At 25.4% G+C, this 27,498-nt stretch overlaps 1 protein-coding gene and 1 long non-coding RNA gene across 7 annotated transcripts; one reads left to right on the forward strand and one right to left on the reverse strand.

Annotated features, from left to right (window-relative positions):
- Positions 1–1,509: 1,509 nt before the first annotated feature.
- LOC141536568 (stromelysin-3-like) lies at positions 1,510–27,443 on the forward strand. Of its 6 annotated transcripts, none has more exons than XM_074257182.1 (10): positions 1,511–1,528; positions 8,762–8,914; positions 15,516–15,639; positions 18,551–18,658; positions 20,653–21,107; positions 21,741–21,897; positions 22,081–22,217; positions 22,364–22,684; positions 23,285–23,495; positions 26,385–27,443. In XM_074257182.1, the coding sequence occupies exons 2-10, from the start codon at positions 8,777–8,779 to the stop codon at positions 26,522–26,524; spliced, it is 1,791 nt and encodes a 596-aa protein (XP_074113283.1). In that variant the 5' UTR covers positions 1,511–1,528; positions 8,762–8,776; the 3' UTR covers positions 26,525–27,443. The 6 variants fall into 6 exon arrangements, with proteins under 6 accessions (XP_074113288.1, XP_074113283.1, XP_074113282.1 ...); XM_074257181.1 differs by lacking the exon at positions 1,511–1,528 and adding an exon at positions 8,252–8,632; XM_074257187.1 differs by lacking the exon at positions 8,762–8,914 and having other exon boundaries at positions 1,510–1,528.
- Positions 5,221–5,806, reverse strand: LOC141536676 (uncharacterized). The gene is made up of 3 exons (XR_012480775.1): positions 5,723–5,806; positions 5,450–5,556; positions 5,221–5,373 (listed from the first exon to the last, which is right to left on the reverse strand). It is a non-coding gene; the product is annotated as an uncharacterized LOC141536676 (long non-coding RNA).
- Positions 27,444–27,498: the final 55 nt, after the last annotated feature.

Genomic DNA, 27,498 nt, shown 5'->3' on the forward strand with positions numbered 1-27,498 from the left:
CGGTGAGTAAGGGAAAAATAATAACTTGTCATATAAATCATACAAAAAATATTGATTTCTATTTCTTGACAAAAAAAAATTTTTCTTCTCAAATTCTCCAAACTGAAAAAAATTAACTCTATTTTATATGAAAATAAAGTTAGCCGACATTTAAAAATTTTTAAAAATTTTTTCAAAAAAAAATTTCAATTAAATAATTAAAAAAAAAATGTCACATGTAATTTAATTAATAAAAAATTTTTAAATGTCGGCTAATTTAATTTTCATCTATTTTATTGATAAATAATTAAAAACAAAAAATAATAATTTTATCTTCTGACTACTCCCGGTCGAAGAACACATTAATCATAGCTTAGTTCCTCGAAGTCGCTTATTAATTCTGTGTATTTACCGCAGCGGAAAACTACAAATTGCACTTTGATACTTACATTTAAAAAATAAATAAATTTATTAAGTATGACTCTTCACTCTCCGTGCAATGACTTTTATCTTATTAATAATTTAAAAAAAATTCAAATAAATCATAACATTATTTTTTTTTCTCTTTTTTCTCACTTAATCTATTCAAAAAATAAGAAACTAAAATATTAAATAATGAATATATTATTTAATATTAAAATTACGTAACAAGATACGAAAAATAAAATGAAATTTTTGTTTCAATTTTAAATAGAAGAAAAAAATAATGAGTTGGAAAGTTTTAGCGTTATTTAACTTGAGATTCTTCTGAGCGTAACATTTTTTTAAATTTACTCCATTCAAGGATAAAATATAACAATGTATTAATTAATAAATTATTAATAATTATTACTAATTATGATTTGTGATTATTGATAATTGATGAGATTAGATTGTTTTTGTTTGGTTTGAAATTGAGAATTCGATATTGACGAATAGAATAGAAACAATAGTTAGCGACGCGTGACTAGATTTGCTGAAGGCAACTTGAACGCGGAAATGCAACATCTTCCTTGATTGTTATTATTTATTACTACTTACTCAGCAACATTGTATTAACTATTTACTCTTTGTATTTTTTTTTTTTTTTTTTTAATTTAAAAATCTATTTAATCAATTAATTCAGCCGTTAATAATTACAAGTTTACAATTTGTGTATAGTTATGTAAAAAGTCGTGCTTAAAGTGATTTTTAATTGAGAATAATTTATTCGTTGATTTACTTAAATGATATTAAATTTAACAGACAATTTTTTAATTAAAATTATTTAACAAAAAAATTTATTCCAAAAAATTATTTTTAAAAAATTGCATTTTTTATTCTTAAAAATTTCTATACATGTCAATTTTTTTTACAATAATTTATTTGTTATAAAATTCTTAAAATTATTAAATAAATGCAAAATTAATGTTTATTTTACTTAGTTAATTTATTATTAAAGTAAGTAATAAATTTTATTTTTAAATAAATTTGTATTAAAAAATTTTTTTATTAATTTTGAATTTTTTTTTTTTTTTTTTTAGGTTATGGATATTTTATAAAAACGCTAAATTTCACCAAGCTGATAATTGTAAGTAATCTTATTTATTAATTATAATAAATTATTCATCGCGTTAATACTAATTAACGTAGTAATAATATTTAAAAAAAATAAAATAATAATAATAATAAGCCCCAAAAAATTATATACACATAAACATATAGATACATGTAAAGAGTTGCGTATTCTTCTTCTTGATTTGACAGTTTAAATTTCACAAATGTCGTGTCTCAAGATGTCTTAAGATAATATAATATCTAGTTCATAGATCGTATATGATTATAATCGTGCTCAATGAGCCGGAAATCTGTATAATTGACAAATTGCTGTCTGACGACATTTTACATGATATCATGAATCAAGACATTGGGCCTCAGTCCAAAACTGCCTTGTACTGGAATATTGTTAAAATTGAAATCAATTGCCAATAAAAATAGAATTTAAATTCAAATAAATCTCCAAGTTGAGGTTCGAGGTAATTTTTTACCCGATGTTAAATATCAAGACTGTAAATCATAGAACATTTATAGCGAAGCTTCTATACTTGGGTTTATGATAATATTGTGTGTGCACGTTTGCTCATTAGCAATCCAAATGTCGATGGTTTAGTGGGATATCATATGCACATAGCAATGTAAGCAAATTTGTAATAATAGTAATAATAATAATAATAGAAACAGATTATAACAGTCATAGTTATAAACTCCCAAAGGAGGTCTCATTATCACGCCTCAACGTTTTCCCAATTAATATAAATTCTATCTGTGTAATTTAATATTTTTTAACAAACTTTAGGACATAATATTTGATTTTTACATTTTATAAATTTTTTAAAATTATATTTTGTAATAATTAATTTATTTAAAAATATAACACTTGACAATTTTTTAATTTTTCTTCAAAAATAAATTAAATTGCATTTATAATTTTTTAGAGCGTCTAAATTTATTTAACAAATAAATTTTTTATTAAAAACATTTTTCAAATAATTGCATTTATGATTTTTTACATGAAGAATTTTTTTGCTAAAATAATTATTAAATGTCTCTTAATTTCAAAATAATTTAAAAACCTAAAACAAAATTTTCCGTCATTTTGTATAAAATTATATTCTTCATTTATTAATCCACAATTTTTTACTAAAAAAACCTTCAGTAACTTATTATATCAATTTGCTTCAATTTCCAAAAAACTTTATAGTCTTCTTTCGCTCCGTCGATCCACACCAAGGTCGTTAAAATTTTCAGAGAACATAAAACACGTAATATTTACTTGCAAACGAACATAACAGCCATGGAAAAAAACACTTAAACTGAGTACAACATAAATGTATGCAAAACAACAATTTACTAAGAATACAAATATAAAAACAATTGCTTAGAATCTACTTAAATATAATATTAGATAACATTTTCCCTATGGACTATAATGTCAATCAAGTTCTGACGGGCTTATATTATCTTATATAAAATATATAAACAATAATTAAAAGATATTTAATTACAATTCTTAAAATTAACCACCGCATATTAGTACAATTGATTTGAAGAATTGTATAATTAATAAATTATTAATTTTTTACAACCAATAAGAAATGAGCAATATTGTTTCTTTACTCTTAATTTAATAATTATTAAAAAAAAAATTGCTAGTTCAAAATTTATAATTTTTTAATTTTTATAATAATGATTAAAATTAAATTAATGACACTAAATTTAACATACAAATTAAAAAAAAAAATTACAAGTGTGAATTTTTAAGAATTTTTTTTTTTATAATAATTTATTTGTTAAAAAAATTTCAAAAATTGTCAAATGTCTGTTAATTTTTTTAATTAAGTATAATTTAAATTATCATATTTTATTTATATAAATAAAAATTAATAATGATAATTTAATTTTAATCATTAATTGAAAAGCTGGCCCTTCTAAATAAATTTTTTAAAATGAAAAATTTTAACTTATTAATAAAAATACTTGACACAAAACAAAACGTAAGCTTGAAGATATAGCCATTAATCTTAAAACAAACTGATAAAAAAATGGTGAAAATTGAAAACTACTCAACAGTTGATTCATAAGTTGATTCATATAAATTTTACAAAGTATCAAAGTAATTTCGTAGAAATTTTAATATAAATCTAGTTTGTAGTTGTCAAAGAATTAAAACTAGAGATTTAAAGTTTGCTAGATTTTTAGTACCGATAAAAATTTATGTATTAACAAAGTCTGTTAAATTATCATAGCTACAGCATTAAAAAAAAATATTTGAATTGAAATTATACGAGAATGTGTGTATGACTCACTTGAGTTAGAGACTGATGAGTTGTTTCCTACCTTTATATATATTTATATTATATGTTTTATGTATTAAAACGTAATGTATTGACTTTTTGTTCGATTAATTTTTCAATCTTACAATCGGAAGCGTTAATTTATTTTTACAAATAATTGCATAAAAAATAATGAAGTAATGCAGATAATTATTAAGATTAGTCAGTCAGCGTATTGTGGATCACAGATTGCGGAAAAAAATTTAATTGGCAATGTTAATGTGCAATTTATTACAGAAAATAAGATGGAAAGTCTGAATGACATTTGTTTTTATAAATCGCGGGAGGAATTTGGAGTCAGTAGACGGTGTAAGAGTTGAGGCGCTTGTATTATATGTGCACATGCATGTGTGTGTGTTATTTTATATGCACACATTTGATAGAATTATTAATCACGCTTAGAGTGTAAGAGAAGAAATGAAAAAGAAAGAACTGTATTTTAAACAGCTGTTTTACATTTTAAATTTTTATCTATTGGTATTGCTAAGTCAAAAGATATTTTTTTATCGTTTTCTTCTTAAAGGGCTATGAACTCGCTGTTTATTTTTTTATTGATCAAATGATTAAAATCATTTTTTTTCTCAAGAAAAAAATTGTTTACAATTTTTGTTTTTAGAAAATAATTGAGTAAATTTTTTAATTGTTTTTGCGAGAAAAAAAATGGTAGAAAATTCAGATAAATTATATAAATTATTCTACGAAAAAGTAACTTAATATTTCAAGTACAAGTTTGTGTCAAAAAAATTATTTTTAATATTTTAAATTATTATGAAATAATAATAATCATAGTAAATGACATTTTTTATCAAGTCATAATTTTTTTTAAAAGAAAAAAACATTTAACATTTTTATTAAAAATAGAAAACATTTAAAAAAAAAAAAAAAAAATAATAATTTTTACAACAAAAAAATTAGAGTAAAATTTTTTTTATTTAAATTATTTTACGAAAAAATTATTTAATAATTCAAGTTCAAATTAGTATCAAAAAAATTATTTTTAATATTTTAAATAAAAAATTTAAATTATTATTAAATAATAATAACCATAATGAAATTTTTTATAAAGTAAAATAATTATTATAATATTTTTTAAAAGAAGAAAACATTTAAAATTCTTAGTTAATATTTTGTCGGAAGAAAAATTTTTATAAAAAAATAAAAAGTGTTTTTTAAAAATAATTTTTACGACAAAATAATTGTAATTACGCCTAATTAAAAAAAAAATTAATTTTATCGAAGAAATAAAATTGTTTTTAACTAATAATTGATTTATAAAAATACTTGATAATGTAATTAATAAGAGTTAAAGAAACTCAAACAAACAAAAGTGATTTATCAGTCAAAAAAAAAAAAAAAAAAAAATAGGGATCTAGTGTGCGATAATTTCGGTCTTGAATGCTTTCAATTTTTAGGTGTGGCGATTGATGTTCCGATCAAAGTCATTCTCTCGTATTCATCATTCTTCTCTCTATCTCTGATGTGAAGACTTCTTATTAATAATACACTTAGATAAGTGTCGGCACTTGATCCTGCTCATGCCTGACTAAAAAATAGTTAAAAAATAAAATAAAAAATCCAAATCATCAGCAGTGATTCACGGTAAATTTACAATTACTAACTAAAACCAAAACTGCGGATCTTCCTTGATCTTCCTTAACGGCCGGAAACCACTGTTAAACACGAGTCCGCGTGGCGACTACTTTTTTCCTTTTCTCTCCGCTCGCCCCTGGAATAATAAATACACTTAAATATATTTAAACACAGACAGACTTATGTATATTTATATTTTTATAAAAGAAGAAAATTTAACAAATGCTAAGGGTTAAGGGTTGATATAAATCATCAAAAATTAAAACTTGAATTTTTTAACAAACTTCGTAGTTTATACTCACCAGATCTTCCGAGAAGACAAGGTGCACAGATTATCATAAAATTGTGACATTCAAGTCGCGAGGTGACTCATAAATACAAAGGACACATTAGAACAAAGACCAGTAATTAATCCTACGATGTAAATTCAATTAATAGCTTCTTCTTTTTTTTTAAATATTTTATTTCTTCTTTTTATTGATATGAGTTTTTTACGAAAAGAAGAAATTCTTGAAGGTGTGAGACATAAACTTATAATAAATTTGTAGATTACTTTTTACTTTGGTATTAATCATACTTTTTAGATTAATCTGAATTTAACTATTTAAGTAATAAAACTAATTAAAATTTTTTTTTCATGCATAAATTTACATAAATTATTAATTTATCATTTTTTAGCTTAATTTTTCTTCTAATAGTCTTTACATAAAGTATTTTTAAATTAAGAAGCATTAATAATTGTTAAAAATTTTTTAACAAATAAATTATGGCAAGAAAAGTTTATCTAAAAAATTTTATACTCAGAATCTTTAAAAAATTTTTTAAATAATTTTCTAGACTTAGTTTATTTTTAAAGAAAAATAAAAAAATTGTTAAATGTCTGCTAATTTAAGTATCATGTATTTTTTGAAAATTTTGTTAAATTGCACTGTACTTTTTTTACTGACTATTGACATTTTTAAAAATATAAGCTTATCTCGATGTTACACTCATCAAGAGCTTTCATTTGAGTACCCACATGCATTGTCATATATTTTTCATATATACATATATGTAATATATATAAATATATGAAAAATTGATGTGGGTACTCAAATGAAAGGTCTTGATGAGTGTAATGTCGGGGTGAGCTTATATCTTTAAAAATGTCAATAGTTGACAAGATACAAGGTCATTTCTTAATTAGGTATCTAGTAATAGAGCATTTTCGAATAAATTTTAATTACATATTTTTATGAGAAATTTTTGTAAAAATAATTTTTACTTACAAAATTTATCTTTTTTTTTTTATAATTGATAATTTTAATTTAAAATGAATTATTATTAATTATATTTTTTATAAGATAAAATTAATTTAAAGAAAGGTATGGGTATAAGACCACCCAAAAATAAGATGGTGAGGATCAGTGATAGTGACCTAATGTAAGTCATTGTACGCTTAGTTATATTATGAATCCCCGAGAAGAGATAAGGATGATAGAAAATGAAAGGCAAACCCAGCAGGACGGCTATGAACTTCAATTCAATTCAACGTAGTTAGGATTGTAATCTCATAACTATAACCATAATTTATAATTTAATATGCTAGCATAAGTAATACAATATAACGCATGAAGATGATATGTGATTGACAACCTGAAAATGAGTACAATGCCTCCAAAAGGGTCTGCTTAAAATTTTCAAGTGATACTTCTATGTGAGAATTATTCTTCGCTATCAAGGCCGCTTAAAAAAAATACAATAATGATAATGACAATGGCAAAGTTAATGACGGGATACTGAGATAACTATGCCGAGATTTATCTCCTCATGCATTATGACCAACCACAATCACGCATTGATTGTCAAATCACGCGATATTACGAATTAAAATTTTATTTTACGGAAATGTCCCAGTGATTCTTCTCAAGGAAATTTTATGCTAAATTCAGAAAAAGTAAATATTTCGCTATTTATAGGTTTTTTCCGTTCATTTAATTATTATTCATCAATTCTTGCTTTTAATCCATTAATTTTTTAATATTTTTATCTATTATTTATTCAGCAGTTTTTTTTTGCTTTTTATTTGCTTTTATTATTTTTTTCAACCTTGAAAATTATCTATTTATTTTTTTTCACTGTTTTTTTGTTTATTATTCATATCATGTTTATCTCTTCACTGATTTATTTTAGTTTTATTACTCAATCTATTAATTTAGATGTATTAATTCATTTTTCTATCACTTTCTTCATTTCTTCTTTAATTAATTTTTATCCTTTAATTAATTTCTTCATTTACTTTGATTCATATTTTCAAAAATTAATAGAAAATATTATTATTATTTTTATCAAGTTAAAAATTTTAATTTAAAAAAAAATTTTTTTTATTTCTTCTTTAGTTAATTTTATTAATTTTTATCTTTTTATTAATTTCTTCAATTATTTTGATTAATAATTTCAAAAATTAATAAAAAGTATGATTATTATTAAAATAAAAATTTTATAAAATTTTCTATCCATAAAATTTTTCTCATTAAACTCTTCATAAAATTTTCCTCCATTATCATAATTCCATAAAAAAAAATTTATTGATTAATTATCACCCCACCTCCAATAAATAACCTTCGGTCTTCCAATATATTACTTCTCACTTAAAATAATTACTTACTAATAAAATAAATAATCATAAACTCTGTACACAATAAATGTGTCACATAATTTAACAACTAATCCTACCAGAGACAATAGAGAATATTCTAATTTAAGAACCCAATGATAGCGATAAGAAGAAAACTATCCGGGGAAGAAGCGTACTTAGAATCTCATAGTCAGTTAGTCTGCACCGAGAGGCTGATATGAGCTGGTGTGTTGTCTGGTGAACAAGTGAAGCTAAGAGCTACCTCGCTGGTGGTGGGAGTGCTCGATAAAAGACTCGGTGGCGTACCGATAGTGAATCAGAGTGGCGGTCGACTCCGGGCACATCGGGAGCAAGCCCGTTCCTTTCTGTTCTAGCGTTATTTACTTGTCACTTCACATTAGTAAATTAATTCGAATGAGTACTCGCCCTCGTACTGAACTTCACTCAGCTCAAGTCAGTACGAGTAGTCCAGTCAGTTTAAATAAGCTTCACTGAAAGTAGTTTAAACATAACTCGCGATTCGCTCAGCCCGCGCTCGTACATTTTCAAATCGATAGTGTCGTAGCAACGATGTTGTCCTGACCTGAGGACTTGTGTACGTAAACATCGCGAATTTTTTCCCTGGAAAAATATTTTATTTAAATATCAATTTTAATAAAAATAAACGTGAGTGCAAGTGTTTTTTTTTTTTTTTTAATTCTTTATTTTCGTTGGTTAACGTTAGGAAGAATATATAAATATGAAGAATACATGGAGAACAGAGAGTAAATTGCTCACCAATTGGATCTCTTGTTGCCTGTACACAGCGGTTCTCGTGATTGTGTTGTGCACTAAGACACAAGAAGCTTCACCTGTTGTCTCTGATAATGACGCCATGGTAATACTATTCAAACATTCATTTTAATATATCATCTTCTCATCTAGTTGTTCATTACACTCCGCTAGTCTTGGTTATTAATTAAATGTAGCACATTAATTTATTACCTTTTCTCAATAAATGCAAATTATATCTATATATATATATATATATATATATATATATATATACACGAGCTTCATTTTATAGATAACGTTGCATAGTGTGTTAATCAACAAATTACTTAAGTGATAAATGTAAGATAGTGTTGAGATAATATATTTAAAAGTGTTATATTTTATTTATTTTTATTTTTTTGTTTAATTAGAACTCTTCCATTTATTTCTTCAGTATATTGCAAAGAAATAATTATTCATTTCTTCTTTAAATTCACGTATAAAATAATAATTTATTTCTTCTTTATATTTAAAAAAAATTAATTAAATTTTTGAACCAAAAATATATTGATTGTTTTCTTCTTTGTTTTTATTAATAATTTTTTTGTATAAAAAATTATCTTCGCAGTAATTTTGTAAAACAATCTAAAAAAAATTTTTTATTATTTCTTCTTTATAATAATTATTTATTTAATAGATATAATTTTAATTTAATTTTAGAATAAAAATAAAAAAATATCCTAAACTGCAGAATAAAAGAAAAAAATGTCAATGATTTAAATGACGTAAACAATTCAAACATAGATTATAGTCTAACAAAGTTTACAATGATTCGATTTAGTAACCTTCAATAAATTTACAATCACAAAGAACTATCTACAATTACTTTAAACTAATTTTATCTATTTATTTATTTGTATATAAAGTAATATTGCGTCAATTAAATAAATAATTTATCTTAATAAAAAGTATAGACGAAAAAATTAACGTCAATTGTTTAAATGATTCCCGGAATGTAGAAAAATATGAAATAGCTTATAATTTAATGAAAGAATTAAATAAGAAGATGAAGTATATAGCATAATAAACTAGAATAAGAAGAGAACAGGAAGTAGACTGCCGCAGTGTTAATATTAAGTACGAGTGATTACAGACCGAGCATATCGTGGTCAGACAGCCAGTAGTAGACGATGTTACTAAGTCCGACCTGCCGCAATTGTTGACCTTTACCTAAAATCTTCTCTGCATTGCTTCTTGGAGTCCTAAATATTAAACGCTGAAAAAAAATGTTGAAATTTAATGATAATAATTCAGCAATTTAGATAATTACCTAATTTTATTAAAATTCTTTGTCCTAGTAAAATAATTTATATATTTTTAGAGATAGAACGCGAGCCGTGACTAGTAATGAAAATAAAAGTGTATGTAATTACAAATAAGATGAAAAATAACAATATTTAGCAGTAATCCTTAAGATGATACTAGGAAATAGTAAATAATGTATGGATTGTACCTTGACGCGGAAATAATCAGGAGAATAGTATTATATATGGTGGAAAAAGAGTCGAGAGTTTATTGCTGGCCTTGGTAATCGCGGATCCACAGTCTGGACACGAATTTGCTGTCATTGGAATATTAAATAGACTTAGATAATCCTAGTGATTTAAATCTCAGAACAAAAAACACACATTAATATCGTTTTAGCCACGTGCTTATTCTTTTCTTCTTTATCTATTTTTCATCTAACGCATTCAAGTTAGAACAAAAAAGAATTAACATCGTTCTGTTCGCGTGCTTCTTGTTTTTCTTCCTTTTTGTTTCTCTAATTAATACAGCCTCTAAAAAAATAAACAAAAATATTTTTTCTTAAATTTCTTCAGCGTAATTTTTTTTTATTATTTGTCGAGATGAAAAGATAAAATTAAAAATAATTACTCTTCTTCCGTCGATAATTTCATTTCTTCGTCAGCAATTTCTTATCACACAAATCTAAAAAAAGAAAAAGAAAAAAAAAAAAAAACACATAGTTCCGTTTATATTCTTCTTTTTTCTATTTCTTCCCAACAAAACTTCCATCCACCATTTAAATACACGTGCTTTTCATTAATTACATGATAATTAAATCACTTCTGTTTATTCACCTGTAATTAGTTGTTTTTATTGTCAAATCACGAATTAACTTCGCGTAAAATAAATAAAAACAAATAGAAGGCTGTCTTCAATAAATTATAATGTCATTTTTGTTATTTGATAATGAAAATAAAAATAATAAATCTTATCTAATTTTTTTTATAAATTATATTTACCAAAGAAAGTTACTCAATTATTTATCACATAAAATATCCTCATATTTACCTTATATTCTTCACCCAATAAATATATAATTAAATTTTCCAAAGCAATTAGAAATCTAAATCATAGTTCTCGAACTTACACTAAAATATAAAGTTGACGGGTTAATAAAAATTATATGAAACAACAGATAATTGTTGTATCAAATGTTGGTATTATATATTTATGTTTAGTTATGTGTAGTGAGTCAGATACTCGCGTGGCTTCGATTTATGTGCATTGACTGCATTTACTTCCTGCCGTTGAATCAGCATTTTTTCGCGCCAATTAATGACTCACTGAGGACTGGGGACTCGGGCGACCTTTTCTTCTCGTGCTCTTTTTATTTCAAACCCGTTATCACTGATAATATCTTAGCTTTAGCTTTATCTCTTCTTTTGTGTTAGCAAATATTGTTGAAAATTTATTGGAGTTTTTTGCAGACAATTTTTGGATGACTAGGTGAAACATCCAGCTGTCAAAAGTTAAATTTTTATTAATAATTTTTTGCTTAGTGTAGGAAGATATGAATAGATAAATCGTGAAATAAATAAATAATATTAATAGCTTTTTTTTTGTAGGATAAGATATCTACACAGTAAAAAATTTTACGTCAAAAAATTTTGTGTTAAAAATTTTTATGTTAAATATTTAACACTTTTTTGTGTTAATTTAACACAATAAATCTTAAATTTAGGATTACACTGGATATCATCCTAGATTATACTGAGTAAAAAAATTTTTTCAGATAGTAGCTAGTATAATCCAGATATCACCCAGTATAATCTAGATTATAATGAGTATAATCCGGATACTACCCAGTATAATCTAGATTACAATGAGTATAATCCAGACTTTTTGTACGAATTCAACACTTAGGAAAATTATTATAATAATAATGAAGATTATGATTGTGTGAAAAAAGTAAATAGAAACAAAGATGCGATGAATTTGCCAATGAAATGATGAGATATAACTTGTGATCTCGACCTTGGAGAGGTCTTTGTCGAAGAATCCAAATCGGTATTCTCAACGTCTTAATATCTTCATTCAGACGTACTTTGAATACAAATACAAATGAAAAAAGTAAAAGAGTAACTGGCTGCTTTAAAAGTATCTTTGTAGACATCGGGACATCACAAGACAGAATTAAGTCAGCATTCAAATTTCGTTGATCCCTTAAAAATAATAATAATAAATAGTATTAATACATACATACATTTTTGACTCTTACTTTCGAGGTAGAATTAGTATACATTCTTTGTTTGTTAAATTTGTTTCATTTTTTTTTCGTGTCATTGACAGTTTAAGTATTTTCAGAATTAAGTTTACTGTAATTTACGTTTTATTTAGTTTGAATAAAAAATATTGAATAGTCTTGAGTTTTAAAATACATTTATCGACTTTACAATATCCTCTTTTGCATTTCATTGTTGTTTTACAATTATTTATTGTTTTTTTAAAACAAATAAATTATTCTTAAGATTCTTAAATAAAATTTAAATTAAAAATTAATTATTTTAAATTTTAGTCAAGATTTTTAATTTTATAAAATTGATCAAACGTTTTTTTTTTTTTTTTTTTTTTTTGTTACGCATTTTTTTTTTTTTTTTTTTTTTTTTTTTTAGTGAAAATTAGGCAATAAAATTTTAACAAAAAAATGTAAAAACCCAATTGTAAAATTAAAATGAACTTTAACCTTCAGTTAAAATAAAAATATTAACCGAAGATGACGAAAAAATTTAAGTAAAAAATAATCAACAATGAAATCAACGTAAAAACCCGTATTTTAGGCGTGTATAGTAAAAGTACGTTATCATAACATCGATAACAGTAACAAGATAACTAATGAAATAAAATAACACAAATAAAGTGATAAATTGACCGAAGATTACGACAAAAAACAAAATCTTCTACCTCTAGTGCATTATTTTTAATTTAAAATTTTCAAAAATATCAAAAAAGCATTAACCTTCAATCAATAGCTTCTGGATCAGCATGAAAAAGACTTGAGATGAGAGATTTGAATTAAACATATCCGGTTCGTGTCTGGTGTCTGTTTTTACTTCCACAGTACGGCAAAGTGTTGACTCGAACCTGAGGTAATTTGAATACAACAATGAATCCATTTGTGACACGAATATTATTCTTCTTCCATATAGAACACATTGTCTCGATAGAATTCAGGTCAAGGAGGTCTAATAGCAACAGCAAACAACCTGGTGGCCTGGTCTCCAAGTCTCACCTCGTCTCTGGGCTCTTAACTCTCAGCCTAGGCCCTTTTATTTACCATCACACTATCAGAGTCACCTCCAATATAATGAAGATGACTCTATTGTATCGACCACCTGAATTTCGGCTCTGTGTTTAGTCTTCCGCCGTGACACCGTGACGAATTGTCCCTCATTTATCTCGATCAATACTTCTTCGTGCAACCCAATTTCTAGACAATTGAATTTTAATTTCTGTAAATTAAATTCAATTTACTAATACTCATACTACACATGCAAATATACGTCAATAAACTCTCGTTATTACTCATCGACTGCCTTGAAATTTATTGCTGTTGTTATTATTCTTCATAAATGACAATTCATTCGGTCAGGAAAAAATTACCAGACATCAGGAATCTGCTGACAATGTAAAGAAAATATCTTCTCGGAAATATTAGCGTTGTAATGTACCACTCTGATTCATCGTGAGCCTCCGGATACTCATCGGCCTCCTATAATTTTATTAATTTATTATTTTTTGCTGTTATACGCCTACAGGTGATTTACCTTTTGAGTTTAATTTATAAAAGAAGAAACACTCATTTCCTTTTTATTACTGTTGAGTCAATTTGAATTTTTTTTATATTTCTTCTTCTTAAATTATTTTCTTGACACTCTATAAAAATTATTTAAAAGGCAATAATTATTTTACTCACTAGAAACAAAATTTTTTGCATGTATCATCCTGCACTTACTCATTCTATTATTTTTCCTTCAATATTCCAATTAAATCTATATTAATGCTAAATCTTAGCTAGTGTAAATTAAAAAAAAAATTCTTAGAATAAATGTTACCAGAGTAATTCAATTTTATACCAATTAATGACGTATATTTTTTTTATAACCGAGAAAAATAAATCAAAAGTAAATATACACACCTATTGATTAAATTATTAACCCAATAGATTAACATACAATATTTTTTTTAGCAATTCGCATGGAGATAAGATTCTACAAAAGAGTTGAGAAGATAAATAAATTTTATTACCAAAATAATTATAACTGTTCCATTTGTTCATAAAAAAAATAGATAAATAAATAATTATAATTAAATCAATAGATATTTGATAACTTTTGGGATTTTTTTAAAAATAAACAATCATAAAAAAATTTAAGAAGAAATTTTTATTTGTAAAAATTATAAATGCAATTTTTTAAAAGTTAATTCATTTTTAAAATTTTTTTATCAAAAAATTACTTTTAAAAAATTGTATTTTTATTTTATTAAAATTTCTAATTGTCAATTTTTTAACATAATTTTTTTATCAAAAAATTACATTAAAAAAATTGCATTTTTAATTTATTAAAATTTCTACATGTTAATTTTTTTATATAATTTATTTATTAAAAAAAATTCTTAAAATTAATTTTAATTAATTCTCCAATAAATTCTCAAGTACTATAAATACTTATTGAAAGTGCTTGATAAAAATAATAAACTTTTTCTTTCAACGTAATTATATTTCTTCCTACTAATCCATTTACACACGTCCAAATGATTGGAGATAAAGCAGACTACACAAATAAAAGGCGCTTATACTGAACCTTCTCAACAGAATATTAATAATGTCTCCTTGTATAAACAAGCTAAGACACAAGACATAACAGTACCCTCTCTGTTAGTCGCGGGGTCGCTAACCCAAACTCTTGTAGTGTAGGTCCATCCTGAGAATCACTCCTGGGTCATAAACACTCGACAGTGTCATAGACCCCCAGCAACTCAGCCCGTATCACTTGGTACTAATACCTCGTACCGAAACCCACAATCCGCCGTTTAATGCCACCGCAGCCAGGAAATTTCGGTGCTTCAATAATTTCCTGTCCGGATTCAGGAAAAAAGTGGCATGTCTTCTTCCTATAATCGCGTTCAGTGAATCATGCTTTTCTTCTTCGATGCGTAGATATGACGAGTAAAAAATTTTTATCAAGTATAAAAATATGAGGAAGCTTTTATTAGTACAGTTTATTATCATAAAGCAAATCGTAAAGCAATTTTTACCTAAAATTGACTCACGCTCACGCTAGATTTGTTCACCAAGGTCATGGTACAATTTAGATTGTTTGTTAACATGAAAAGGTTTTTTATTTTACATTTATTTATTTGTTTATTTTTAATTGCAGAGATACCTGTCACAATTCGGATACTTACCACCGGTTAACCCAACGAGCGGTGGAATTATTTCTGAAGATACTGTTTACAAAGCTATTATGGATTTCCAAGCGTTTGCAGGATTAAATATTACAGGTGAGGTTTTATTATATTCTTCATATAAAAAATTATTTTAATAAATATTAAAATTTTTTTTAAATCAAGAAGAAATTTTATGTATAAAGGAGTAGAAATTTTTATTGATTAATTGATTAATTAATTTAAAAGAAGAAATGTTTTAAATTTTATTATTACCCAAAGAAGAAACAATTTGGAATTCTACTTTTGTTTTTTAATTTTTTTTTTTATCAAAACTATTGAAAAAAATATTTAAAACTATAATTAAGACACACCTCCCTTGTGGAAAAATTTTAATAAGTACAAATAATAGTTCATAAAATTTTTTATTTTCTTAAAAAGTCCGTAAAGGTCTTATTAAGTCGGAAAAACTTAGAAAGTTAAATTTTTTGCAAGATTTGAGACTCTGCCAGAAGAATTATTAAAACTTCTTGTAAGAATAATTTTTATAAATTTTTTAACAAGTAAATTATAGCAAGAAAAATTAATATCAACTTAAAAAATCCATAATTAAAATCTCTGAATAATTATAAATTTTTTAAAAATAATTTTCTAGACCTTTCATAAAAAAATTCAATTTTTAGAGAAGAAATAGTTAAACTTCAAAATTTTAGTAATTTTTTGGCATTAATTGATTTAAAAAAAGTGTTTGTCCAATTTTAAATCTTTCTTCTTCTATAATTAAAAAAATATTTAATTTGTTTAGCTTTTCGGTATTGAAGACACAATATTCTTATTAACACAATCTGAGTGATATCCCATCGATCAGCATAAAAAGTAGTCACGTCTTAAATGTAAATGTTTATATTATATCTTTAGATTACAAAGTAACGTGGTGTAAAGTTATAAAATATTCTTTGTCATTACCTATCGAGATGGTGATAAGGTAAATAGTATTTTTCTTACGAAGAATACAGCATATATACCTTCGTAAGGAGAGGTTCATGATCAAAAAGACAACAACGACAACGAAGAAGCTACAAAGGTGGTCATGAGAGCTTGTGAATGATTCATAAAGCAGCAAATGTACCCAAGATACAAGAATGACGCGTGCTCGAAGGCCATCACCGCTGAATTTTTAAGATTTACACTTGACAAATTATATTATTCCTCGTTAAAAATTATTGCTATTACGTGATTTAAATCTCTGAAGAAATGAAGCTTAATGGAATGGATTGCTTATTCTAAATGTCAAAAGGTCGATGCTTGATATAATAGACTCCTTAACTCCTAAGTAAAGATATTTCTTCGTAGTAAGTACTTTACTCTTACTTGGATATAAATAAAGTGAACCTGTTGGCATTTTACGTTTTACACGTCACTGTCAAGGTTGCGTACAGTAGTCTACGTAAGAAATAAACGAGAAACTTGTCTTGCACGATACACGAGGCCGCAGTTGATTATTATACTGCATTGACAATATTTTCAGCTACTAATTTTTTTTTTATTTATGACAGATAAATATTGGATGATTATGTTAATATTAATTTTGATAAAATTCAGTAACAGGTGTGATAGTTCCCAGTGGAATTCCGGTGACTCACATTATTAATGGCCTAGTCTGGACTAGGCTGATTCATTCAATTCCCATTCAGGTTTTCGATTAGTTGAATCAACTTTAATTTGCTCAATCATAATAAATTATAATCTTAATTATTTATTAATTATTTAGTCATTTAACCAAAAATTTTAGTTATTAATTTTTAAATAAAATTAAATGCACATCAAAATTTTTAATTTTCAAATTTTATTCTTATTTTTTGTCATTTGTAATTTTAGAATAATTATTCAGTTTTATTTGAAAATTTGAAAATTTAGCGGGTTTTTAAGTAGAGGGCGCTAGTTGACAAAACCTATTTTTTTTTTAATTCCCGGGAATCCCATTTTTTCATATTCTTCTCGGGAAAAAATTGTAATAATCTAAAAAAACCAAGTTTTAATTTTTTTTTAGAATTTTTAACACTGAAATTAGAAAGTTATTTCATGAAACTTGGTTGACGGAAGTCTTAAGACTAATCTGTAAATAATTACAGTTGATTATTAAATTATGTTGACGTTAAAAAATTGAAATACTCATGCAGTTGTTGGCCTAGACAAACTTACATATTCTAAAGTAAGAAAAATTTTTGTGCCAAGGTAATCCTCCAATATACAATATACAATAATATACAATGGCAATCTACAATACAATAAAATGCAATAGTTGTTTTTATAAGTGAAGCGAATAGTTAATTATTTTTTCAACGGGAATTACTTCGCCCCTGAGTAATACAAGTATAACAAGGAAATAAAAATAAGGATGAGGATACTATAAAATAAAAAAAAAGGAAGACCGGCGCCATAAACAGATTATCGATGCGGAAGGCGTGTTTCAGATTATTCAATAAAACAAAATAAAAAACAATTAAACAAGGATTGTTAAGATTGTAATTGCAGTAACGCTTATTGGATAACGGAGAATTATTCAATCTAACACCCTCATCATCGGCTAGGTACTAAGTATTATACTTACGTGATGACGAATAACAATAATTATTTATTCTAATGAATTTATGTGACTTCACTTGATCAGGATAAGCTATTTGTATTTTTATTGTTAATACAACAAAACAAATAACTTTACCATTAGTTAATTCCTGTGAATAATTTTTCTATCAATAGTGGATATGCTTATGATTATCCACGGCCTGCATTGGAACTTTTACCGCGAATTTATCATGTCAGCTCGTATGCTTAATCGTGAAGAGATGGATGATAACAGGAGCGTGTTGACACATTCACATCGTACCTTGAAAAAAAATATTAATAATTAAATAATTGATATCCATCATGAATCATGAGACTTATTGATTATTTTACTTACTGTTGATGAAGGAAAAATTTTCTGGACTTTTAATTAATTAATCAACATTTTTTTTTTTTTATTCAGGTACAATGGACAATGAAACTGCGTCGATGATGTCTTTGCCAAGATGTGGAGTCAAAGATAAAGTTGGAGCTAGCACTGATGGCAGATCAAGACGTTATGCGTTACAAGGTATTATTATTATTTAAACACAAAAAATTTATTTTTTAATCTTATCATTTAATGATTTTTAATTAAGAAAATTTATATAAATAATTTCACTTAAAAAATGTAGGATAATTATTAATTATATTAATGAAGCTTTGTAATTTTTTTATATTCTTCTTCTGAAACACAGTGAAAAATTTTGCGGCAATGCGTCAAGAAATTTTGTGTTAAATTTTTATTTTAAATATTTAATATTTGTTTGTGTTAATTTAACGCCATAAATGTTAAATCTACATATGAAAGTGTTCAGTATAAAATATTATGAAAAAAATTTAACTAAAAATCCCACATGTAAAAATTAAAAAAAAATAATTAGTGGAAATTTTTAAAAGTATTTTTTTATTGTAATTGAATTGTTTGCTAACTTTAGTATCATAATTTAGAATTAGAAGCTACACAAATATTTAATTAAGTATATAAGAACATTTTTAATGAATAGTTTTTACAAGCATTATTTTTTTTTTTAATCAAATGTTGGTTCAATATAAAATATTACGAAAATGACTATCGATTTCTCTATTTACTGTGCTTATTATTACATTAGTCTAAATTAGATTCGAAAACAATTCGATATACCGTTTTTCCGACGACCTCACGTTTTGTCATCCACGTGATTTCCCTAGTATAATTTATTGGTCAATTGCGTTTCTCGTGCATGACACAACCAGAGCAATCCATTCAACCATGAACAGATAGACGAATCGATTTCCATCGATCCACTGTTGAACGATGGATTTTTAAATATTTACAAGAAAAAAAAATGACAACAACCATTTCTTCCGTAATGTCAATCACCTCAAAGGATCTCCGCTAATTTTGAATAGTCTTCAGCTAAAAAAAAATTAAATCCATAAAAATTAACAGTAAATATTATTAAAAATTATAAATGCCAAACTTACCAAAATAATTGAAGACAAATTCAAATGTTAAAATTCAAACAAAAAAACAATTAATTATCACGCGCATTACCTATAAGCAGTGATTGTGCAACAGATCATGTTACTAAGCGTTTTATGAGCACCTCCAGTAATTACCGTTGATATAAATTCTATTTAACTCAACTCAATTCTCAGTGGATGTTAAATATGTAGTAGTTACTCTGTATGTCATTGCATAAGGGCAAATCGCTCATAGTCATCCCGCAATAACACGCAACAGTTAATAAGCTAATATTTTTTATTAAAATAAAATTAGCATACATCTGGCAATTTTTAGAATTTTTTTTTATTGGAAAAAAATTTTTTTTTTAAATTCCACTTGTAGAATATTTAAAAAACTATCCTTGCAATTAAAAAAAATTTTTTTTTCTTATTTTCTTAATAATGTAGATTAAATATTAAAAAAAAAATAATAAACAAAAATTTATTACACCTAATTTTCACAATATTTTAAATTAAAAAATTATCAAAAAAAAAAATCCATGTGTAAAAAATTAAAAAAACGGTCCATGTAAATAAAAAAATTTTTTCTTCATTTTTAATTAAATTATTGAAAAAAAAACTTAAAATTTTTCATTGTCGGCTAATATTTAGTTTAATAAAAATTGTTTTATGTCTGCTAATTTTTACATCAATATTTTTTATTCGAAATTACGGGAAAAAAAAAAACATCAAGATACAAATTCATCATTGTAAGCAAAAGAACACGTGTACATATGGTACTTACAGTTCTTACCTAGCATTAAATTTTGTCCAGTAGCTGGTAGTTTGCGTGTGCAATAATTCCTGATAAACGATAAGATTGATCTTCAGGAAAGTGTCAAGGTTTTTTTTTATAAACATAAAATTAAATATATATATATATATATATATATATATATATATATATATATATATATATATATATATATATATATATATATATATATATATATATATATATATATATATATATATATATAGATTTAATATTTATATTTGAGCACAGCAGTGATGATTAATATTTATTTCCATTGGCAGGATCAAGATGGCGAGTGAAAAAGCTCACGTACAAAATAAGCAAGTATCCAAGGTCGTTGGATAAAGCATCAGTGGACAAAGATATTGCCCGTGCGTTTGCGGTCTGGTCAGAGTACACGGACCTGACTTTCACCCAGAAAAAGTCCGGACAGGTACACATTGACATAAGATTCGAACGCGGGGAACACGGAGACGGCGATCCATTTGACGGCCCAGGTGGAACTCTTGCTCACGCTTACTTCCCGGTTTACGGCGGCGATGCACACTTCGATGATTCTGAGCATTGGTCCATTAACAGTTATCGCGGGACCAATTTGTTCCAAGTAGCCGCTCATGAATTTGGTCATTCTCTGGGTCTTAGTCACAGCGATATCAAAGCTGCGCTGATGGCACCTTTCTATCGTGGATATGAGCCTAATTTTCTCCTTGATAATGATGACATTTATGGGATTCAAGTAAGTTATTTTCAGTTTTTCGATTATTGAATAATCAAAATTAAATTAGCCGACATTTAAAAATTAAAAAAATTTTGTTTTATTGAAAAATTATTACAAAAAAATTTCACTTGTAAAAAACTTCAAAAACTGTAAGTGAAATTAAAAAAAAAATTTTTTTTTTGTTTTAATTTAATTATTAAAAAAAAATCAAATAATTAAAAATGTCGGCTAACTTTAGTATCATAAATTAATTGAGCGGATATTTGATAATTAAAAATAATTTTTTTAACAAATAAATTATAGCAAAAAAAAATTGACATGTAGAATTTTTTTTTTTTTTTTTTTTTTTTTTTAACAAGTTTATTTAAAGTCGCTAAGAGAAATTTTAAATAAAGAAAAATGTAATTTTTTAAAATTAAGTAATTTTATACTTTTTTTCCTTATTGAAAAAATTATTAAAAAAAATTAAAATTAAATTTCTTTTGTAATAATTAATTTATTAAAAAAATGATCAGATGTCTGTCAATATCAGTAGCATTGATTTTTTTATTTTTAAACTTTATAAAAATTTGACGTATTCATTTTTATTGATCTTAAAGACATACTAAAAAAATTAATTAATCAATAATAAAAAATATTTATTGAATTCAGGCATTATACGGTCCTAAAAGTAACGACGTGGCTGGCACAGAAGTCCACCAGCGTACAACCTCGAGCCCAACTGGCGAAGAAGATTCCGTGTTGTGCACAGACTCGAAAGTAGACACAATGTTCAATTCCGCAGAGGGTCATACGTACGTATTCAAAGGTAAATAGACTTGATCCTCAATTATCAATTATCTCAAACTAATTACAGAGCTCAAAAAATAACGCATAAATCCACCTCAGGATAAAAATAAAAAATTCATCTTTGCAATTACTAATTACACAGTAGTATTTTACAACCAAGCATAGTAACAATAATAGTACAGTAACCGGAAATAATTTACAGGCGATCACTACTGGAAGTTAACGGACGACGGTGTAGCCAGTGGGTATCCTAGACTGATAAGTAGTTCCTGGAAGGGATTGCCAGGAAAAATCGATGCTGCCTTCACGTATAAAAATGGGAAAACTTATTTCTTCAAGGTAACTCGGTCGATTATTTTATTATTCATTTATTCAATTCAATTATTGATAAATATAGTCACAAGTTCCTGCACATTCCTAGATAGTCAATAATTTAACAATGTTATTAATTTTATTTTTGATTTTTTATTTTATTATTTGTCCAGGGGTCTAAGTACTGGAGGTACGTCGGCAAGAGAATCGACGGTGATTATCCGAAGGATATCAGCGAGGGATTCACTGGAATTCCCGACAACATCGACGCCGTCACCGTATGGACGGGAAACGGAAAAATTTATTTCTACAAAGGAACTAAATTCTGGAGATTTGATCCTGCTCAACGGCCGCCAGTTAAAAGCACTTACCCGAAACTTATTTCTAATTGGGAAGGAGTGCCCAATAATATGGAGGCGACGCTCACGTATCACGGGTACACGTATTTCTTCAAAGATAATGCGTATTATCGGTTTAACGACCGGACATTCTCGGTAAGATCTTTAATTTTTATTTTGGTAATTATTTACAAGTGGGGTCAATTCTATTTTGGCCATAGAAATTTTTTTTTTTTTATTAAATTGATCAATTTTTTTTTTTTTAATTGTTTGTTTATTTATACATTTTTCAAAAGAAAAAAAAAATCTAAAAAAAAACATAAAACAATGATAAAATAGAAATTTTATTAAAAAATATGAAAGCCAATATTTTTTCCAATTTTTAAAAGCAAAAAAAAATTTTTAAATGAAAATTTTTCACCTAGCTATGCCACACAATGGAGTTGATCCCACTTGTAAATATTTACAATAAATTTTGTAAATAATTACCTTAATTATTCATGAAAATAAACTTAGCTGACATCTAAGAATTTTTTTTAATTTTTTTCATTAAAAAATTATTACAAAAAAATAAAAAAAAATTTTTTCATTTGAAAAAAAAAATTCAAAAACTCTAAGTGCAATTTTTAAAAAATTTTTTTTAGTTCTAATTTATTAAATTAAGAAAAATCAAAAATGTCGGCAAACTTTATTATAATTTTTTTATGAAATTAAAGTTAGTCTAATCTTATTTTTTTTTAATTAATTAATTTATAGGTGGACGTAGCTGACCCAGCGTTTCCACGAGCGACAGCATTCTGGTGGTTCGGATGCAAATCAGCGAGTCGAGGGACACTAGGTAATATCGCATGGAAAAATAATTACTCAGTAGACCCTTCAGAAAATGGAAACTTGGAAAATAACGGCGGTGATTTCCTTAGCGATGACTATGATAAAGGAAATGACGGAGAGATCATGTTTGATACAGGTACTTGAGTTTATTGGAGATCAAGTCCACTTGAATTTAATATTATTTTATTAAGCAAAAATCTGCTTTGGATAATTTTAAAAACCTGGCTAATGTTTGGGGCTTACTTAGCTTTAATTATGTGTAAAAAAAAGTACAAAAATAAGTTCAATTTTTTTTTAATTACAAAAAACTAAAAGCTTAAAAAATTTTAGATTAAAAAATAAATTGAACTTAAAATTATAAAATTGCTGGTAAATTTTTTGAGTAAAAAATTACGCTTGAGCTTCGAGTTTATTTATAAAAAAGTAAACTCAATCAGTTTACTGCCTACGGTTTACAACCGTACTCTATAACTACAGATTAGTACCCGTTAATATTACGGGATGTGACGCAACACAAATGCTTTTATAATAAAACTAAAAATACAAAAAATACAAAAAAAAAAAAAAAAATAGAAATATTACACGTGTATACAGTTTGAGTTTATAACTGTCTCATCCTGTGAATTCAATCAGCTCTACAACTTCCGGTGGTATCTGTACCGATGTCACTCTTTGATCTCACGTTTTTTTATTAAAAAAAATATTCACAGTCGCGATAAAAAAATGATAACTGTCTGTTATTATTCACCAACAAAAAGATGAATAAATAATAATAAACTCGAAGCGATCGAGATGATGTGTCAAGTCAGTACAGGTGGAGGTACTAACTATTAATTTATTTAATTGCAGTTAAAATTATCATCGCATAATTTTTTTATAGACTAACAATCATACGTTTTATTATTATTAGATAATAATTATTTATTATATATTGTAAACAATAATTTAGCTTCTTAACAAAAAGAACGAGCCCCCACATTAGCCAGGCGTTAAATATTTACATAATTAATTGTTAAAAAAAATTACGTAATCAAATTTTTTATTATAAAATCGCCAATGAAATGCCGTCGTTCAGTTTACCAGTAAATATATATATTTAAGCATAGAATTAAATTTATATTCTTCTTTTAATACGCATTAATGGTGCTAGAGGTCTCTGTTTCATTTCCATTAATATTCTTCTTTGTTTTATAAACTAACTAATTACTAACTTATATTTAAATTAAAGCAGCTTCAGATTAAGAAAAAAAAACTAATTAAAAATGGTTAATTTTTTTGTAAAAAAAAAAAATTAAATATCGCACGAAGTTACTATCAATGAAGCGGATTTCACACAATTAAATGAAGTTAAAGAAACACCCACTGGTGTGAGGTGCATGATATAATTTTATAAAACCGGTAGCGTTGATTTGGAACTAAATTTTCTACACCTACACTTTTATTCATTTATTTATTAAATATTTCCTTTCACTTGCAATGAATGGTTGTACATAAATATATATATTATTTATCGCACGTTTTAATTATAATTTATATATCTTCGCACGTGTTTATTTGAGTTTTAATTTTAATTGTTTGCACGAGCACATTATTAAGCACTTACTCATAAGTTATTTTATTAATTTAAAAAAAAAAAAAAAAAAAAAATGCTCGATTTATCTTCACGCATTTCTTCCCAGCTCAGAACATAAACATAAATTTACACTGACAAAATGATAATACAAGATATTTTTCTTGCTGTACAGAAATAATTTAATGAGCCTACATTACGAATATTGATCGGTGAATTGGCCTGCAAATCACGGAATTTAACTGACCGGTCATTGAACCGGTTAAAATTGCAGACTCTAAAAACGAACATTAAATAGTCTCTAAATTTAAAATAATATTTTAAATTCACATCGGGTATTTTTAAAGAAGAAAATTCTTTATGATAAAATTCTAATGTTTCTTCACTGCACTGATAGAAGGATTTGTTTATATTTAATAAACTTTATTAATTTTTAATAAATTATTTTTTAATATCACAGGATTTAATAAATATTTATTAACAAGTTAATAAATACGATTTATCACATGTTAATAAATATTTGTTAACAGTTAAAAAATCCGGGACTCATCTCGGATGCCATAAGGGTGTATAATAAAAATTCTAATTTTTTTTTCTAAGTCCAAAAAAATTTTTATTTTGAAAAAAAAAAATTTTTTTGAGAATCAACGTATTTTTGTATGAAACGTGAAGAAATACAAAAAAAAAATTTTCTCCAAACTAAAAATTTTTTTTGGACTTAGAAAAAAAAAATATAATTTTTATTATACGCCCTTATAAATATTTATTGAACTTTAAAAAATATTTATTAAAATTTAAAAGATTAAATAATAGTCTTCAAATAAATTAAATGATTAATTATTAATAATTAATAAATCCTTCTATTAGTGTGACTTGCTCGCTCAATTCTTCACTGGCTTCTGCCTCCTATCACCTAAAATAACAAATAATAATATTAATTATTATTTGTTATTATTAAAAAAATAATTTAAGTGTTAATAAATAAATAAATAAATAAATAACCTTTACAGAAGAAAACAACCTGCGGTATGGATTATTTGGATTTGACAAATGAAGCTTTTTATTTTGTTTATAAAGGAATTAAATCGGCTGAGGCCTGAAACGTGCCACATAAATAATAAATAATAAGTAAATGAATAAAAATAAATAAATAAAGGACGTAGAAAGCTAAAGAAGATATTAAAGTTCCAAACCAACCGGCTCGTAAGTTCCTTAGAGTGTTGAGTGTTTCTTTATTACCCTCTGCATCATAAGTTGCTGAATGCTAATGAGGATTTATTATTTTATTCAACGCAGTGTGAATAAAATTTAAATTAATGAGTTTCTTCGTGCGATTATTTACGATCAATCATCTTCATATCGTATTGGCACTAAAAAAGAAGCTTGCATTCAATTTTATTTATTTTAAAATAATAAATTTTGTTAAATAAAAAAAAAATTGATCGTATATCACAGGAAGTACTGATGAACTAGTAACGTCCTCGAATCAAGACTCTGCTAATTCTGGAGCTGGTGATATCTTCTCGAGGGGATTCCTGAGGCTAGCCATCGCTGCGACGGCTCTGATTATCACTAAGACCTGTATAATTACGTAGGATATTTATTTTTTACGTCTATGTCTAAATTAAATATTAAATTTTGTAATATATCCTCATTGAAGACTCTTTAATAATGTGTATGATTGTTGACATGTTCAGATTATTGTTAAGTTTAATTGTAAAAATTATAAACATACGTATAGTGTTTAATTAAGTTTTACAAATTAACTGAGAGAAAGAAAAAAAAAAAAAAATAGTAAGGCCTGTTACACTGCCGCCGAATTAAATAGAATAATCAACAATTTATTTTAGTAAATTGACGGGTCTCAAATAATTTTTCCTTTAATTAATTAATTTATGAAATAAATCATTTGTTAATTAATTAAATGAATAGTATTGATATTTATGAAAAAAAATATTTTTATAAAACAATCCAATTGGTGAATGATAATACTTTTTTGTGTTCGACGTGCATCTATAATTTTTTAAAATGTTATTTAGAATATAAATCATCAAGTATTAATTTACCTCAAATATGTCCATTTAATTATTACTTTTTCATTATTTTAATTATGGATCATAAATTTAGTACTTAATAACTGTACTCTCCCGATTTTTTTTTAATTAAATAATTCGAATGATTTTTTTATACGCGATGTACGACGATAAATATGTATTTTTAATAATTTACAGGTTTTTTTTTTTTTTTTTTTTTTTTTTTTTTTTTTTTTTTAAACAAGTGCCTTTTTTGAGAAATATAAACCAGTGATAAACAAAACAATCGGGGCACAAATGATTCATAAAATGAAACTTGCCGAACTATGGCACAATAATTATTAATTATAGTTTCTATTATTAATTAATAATAATTATATACTTGTATATTATATATAAAAATATTTTTACTGACATGCATTGTAATATAAATTCATATAGTCACTTAAAACTACATATCAATAAATCTACTTGAATTTTATATTGTCTTTTTTATTTTACTCACTGTACTTGTATTATTTTTTTTTTTAATCTAC

This window comes from Cotesia typhae, unplaced genomic scaffold, assembly GCF_013202065.1.
Source record: "Cotesia typhae breed Kobodo isofemale line unplaced genomic scaffold, CoteBio_Ctyphae scaffold_152, whole genome shotgun sequence".
Lineage (NCBI taxonomy): Eukaryota > Metazoa > Arthropoda > Insecta > Hymenoptera > Braconidae > Cotesia > Cotesia typhae.

Coding starts and splice junctions, on each gene's coding strand:
- LOC141536568 (XM_074257182.1), top strand. CDS start 8,777: ATGAAGAATACATGGAGAACAGAGAGTAAATTGCTCACCAATTGGATC. Junction 21,898..22,080: donor TCATACGTACGTATTCAAAG/GTAAATAGACTT, acceptor AATAATTTACAG/GCGATCACTACTGGAAGTTA. Junction 23,496..26,384: donor AGAGATCATGTTTGATACAG/GTACTTGAGTTT, acceptor CGTATATCACAG/GAAGTACTGATGAACTAGTA.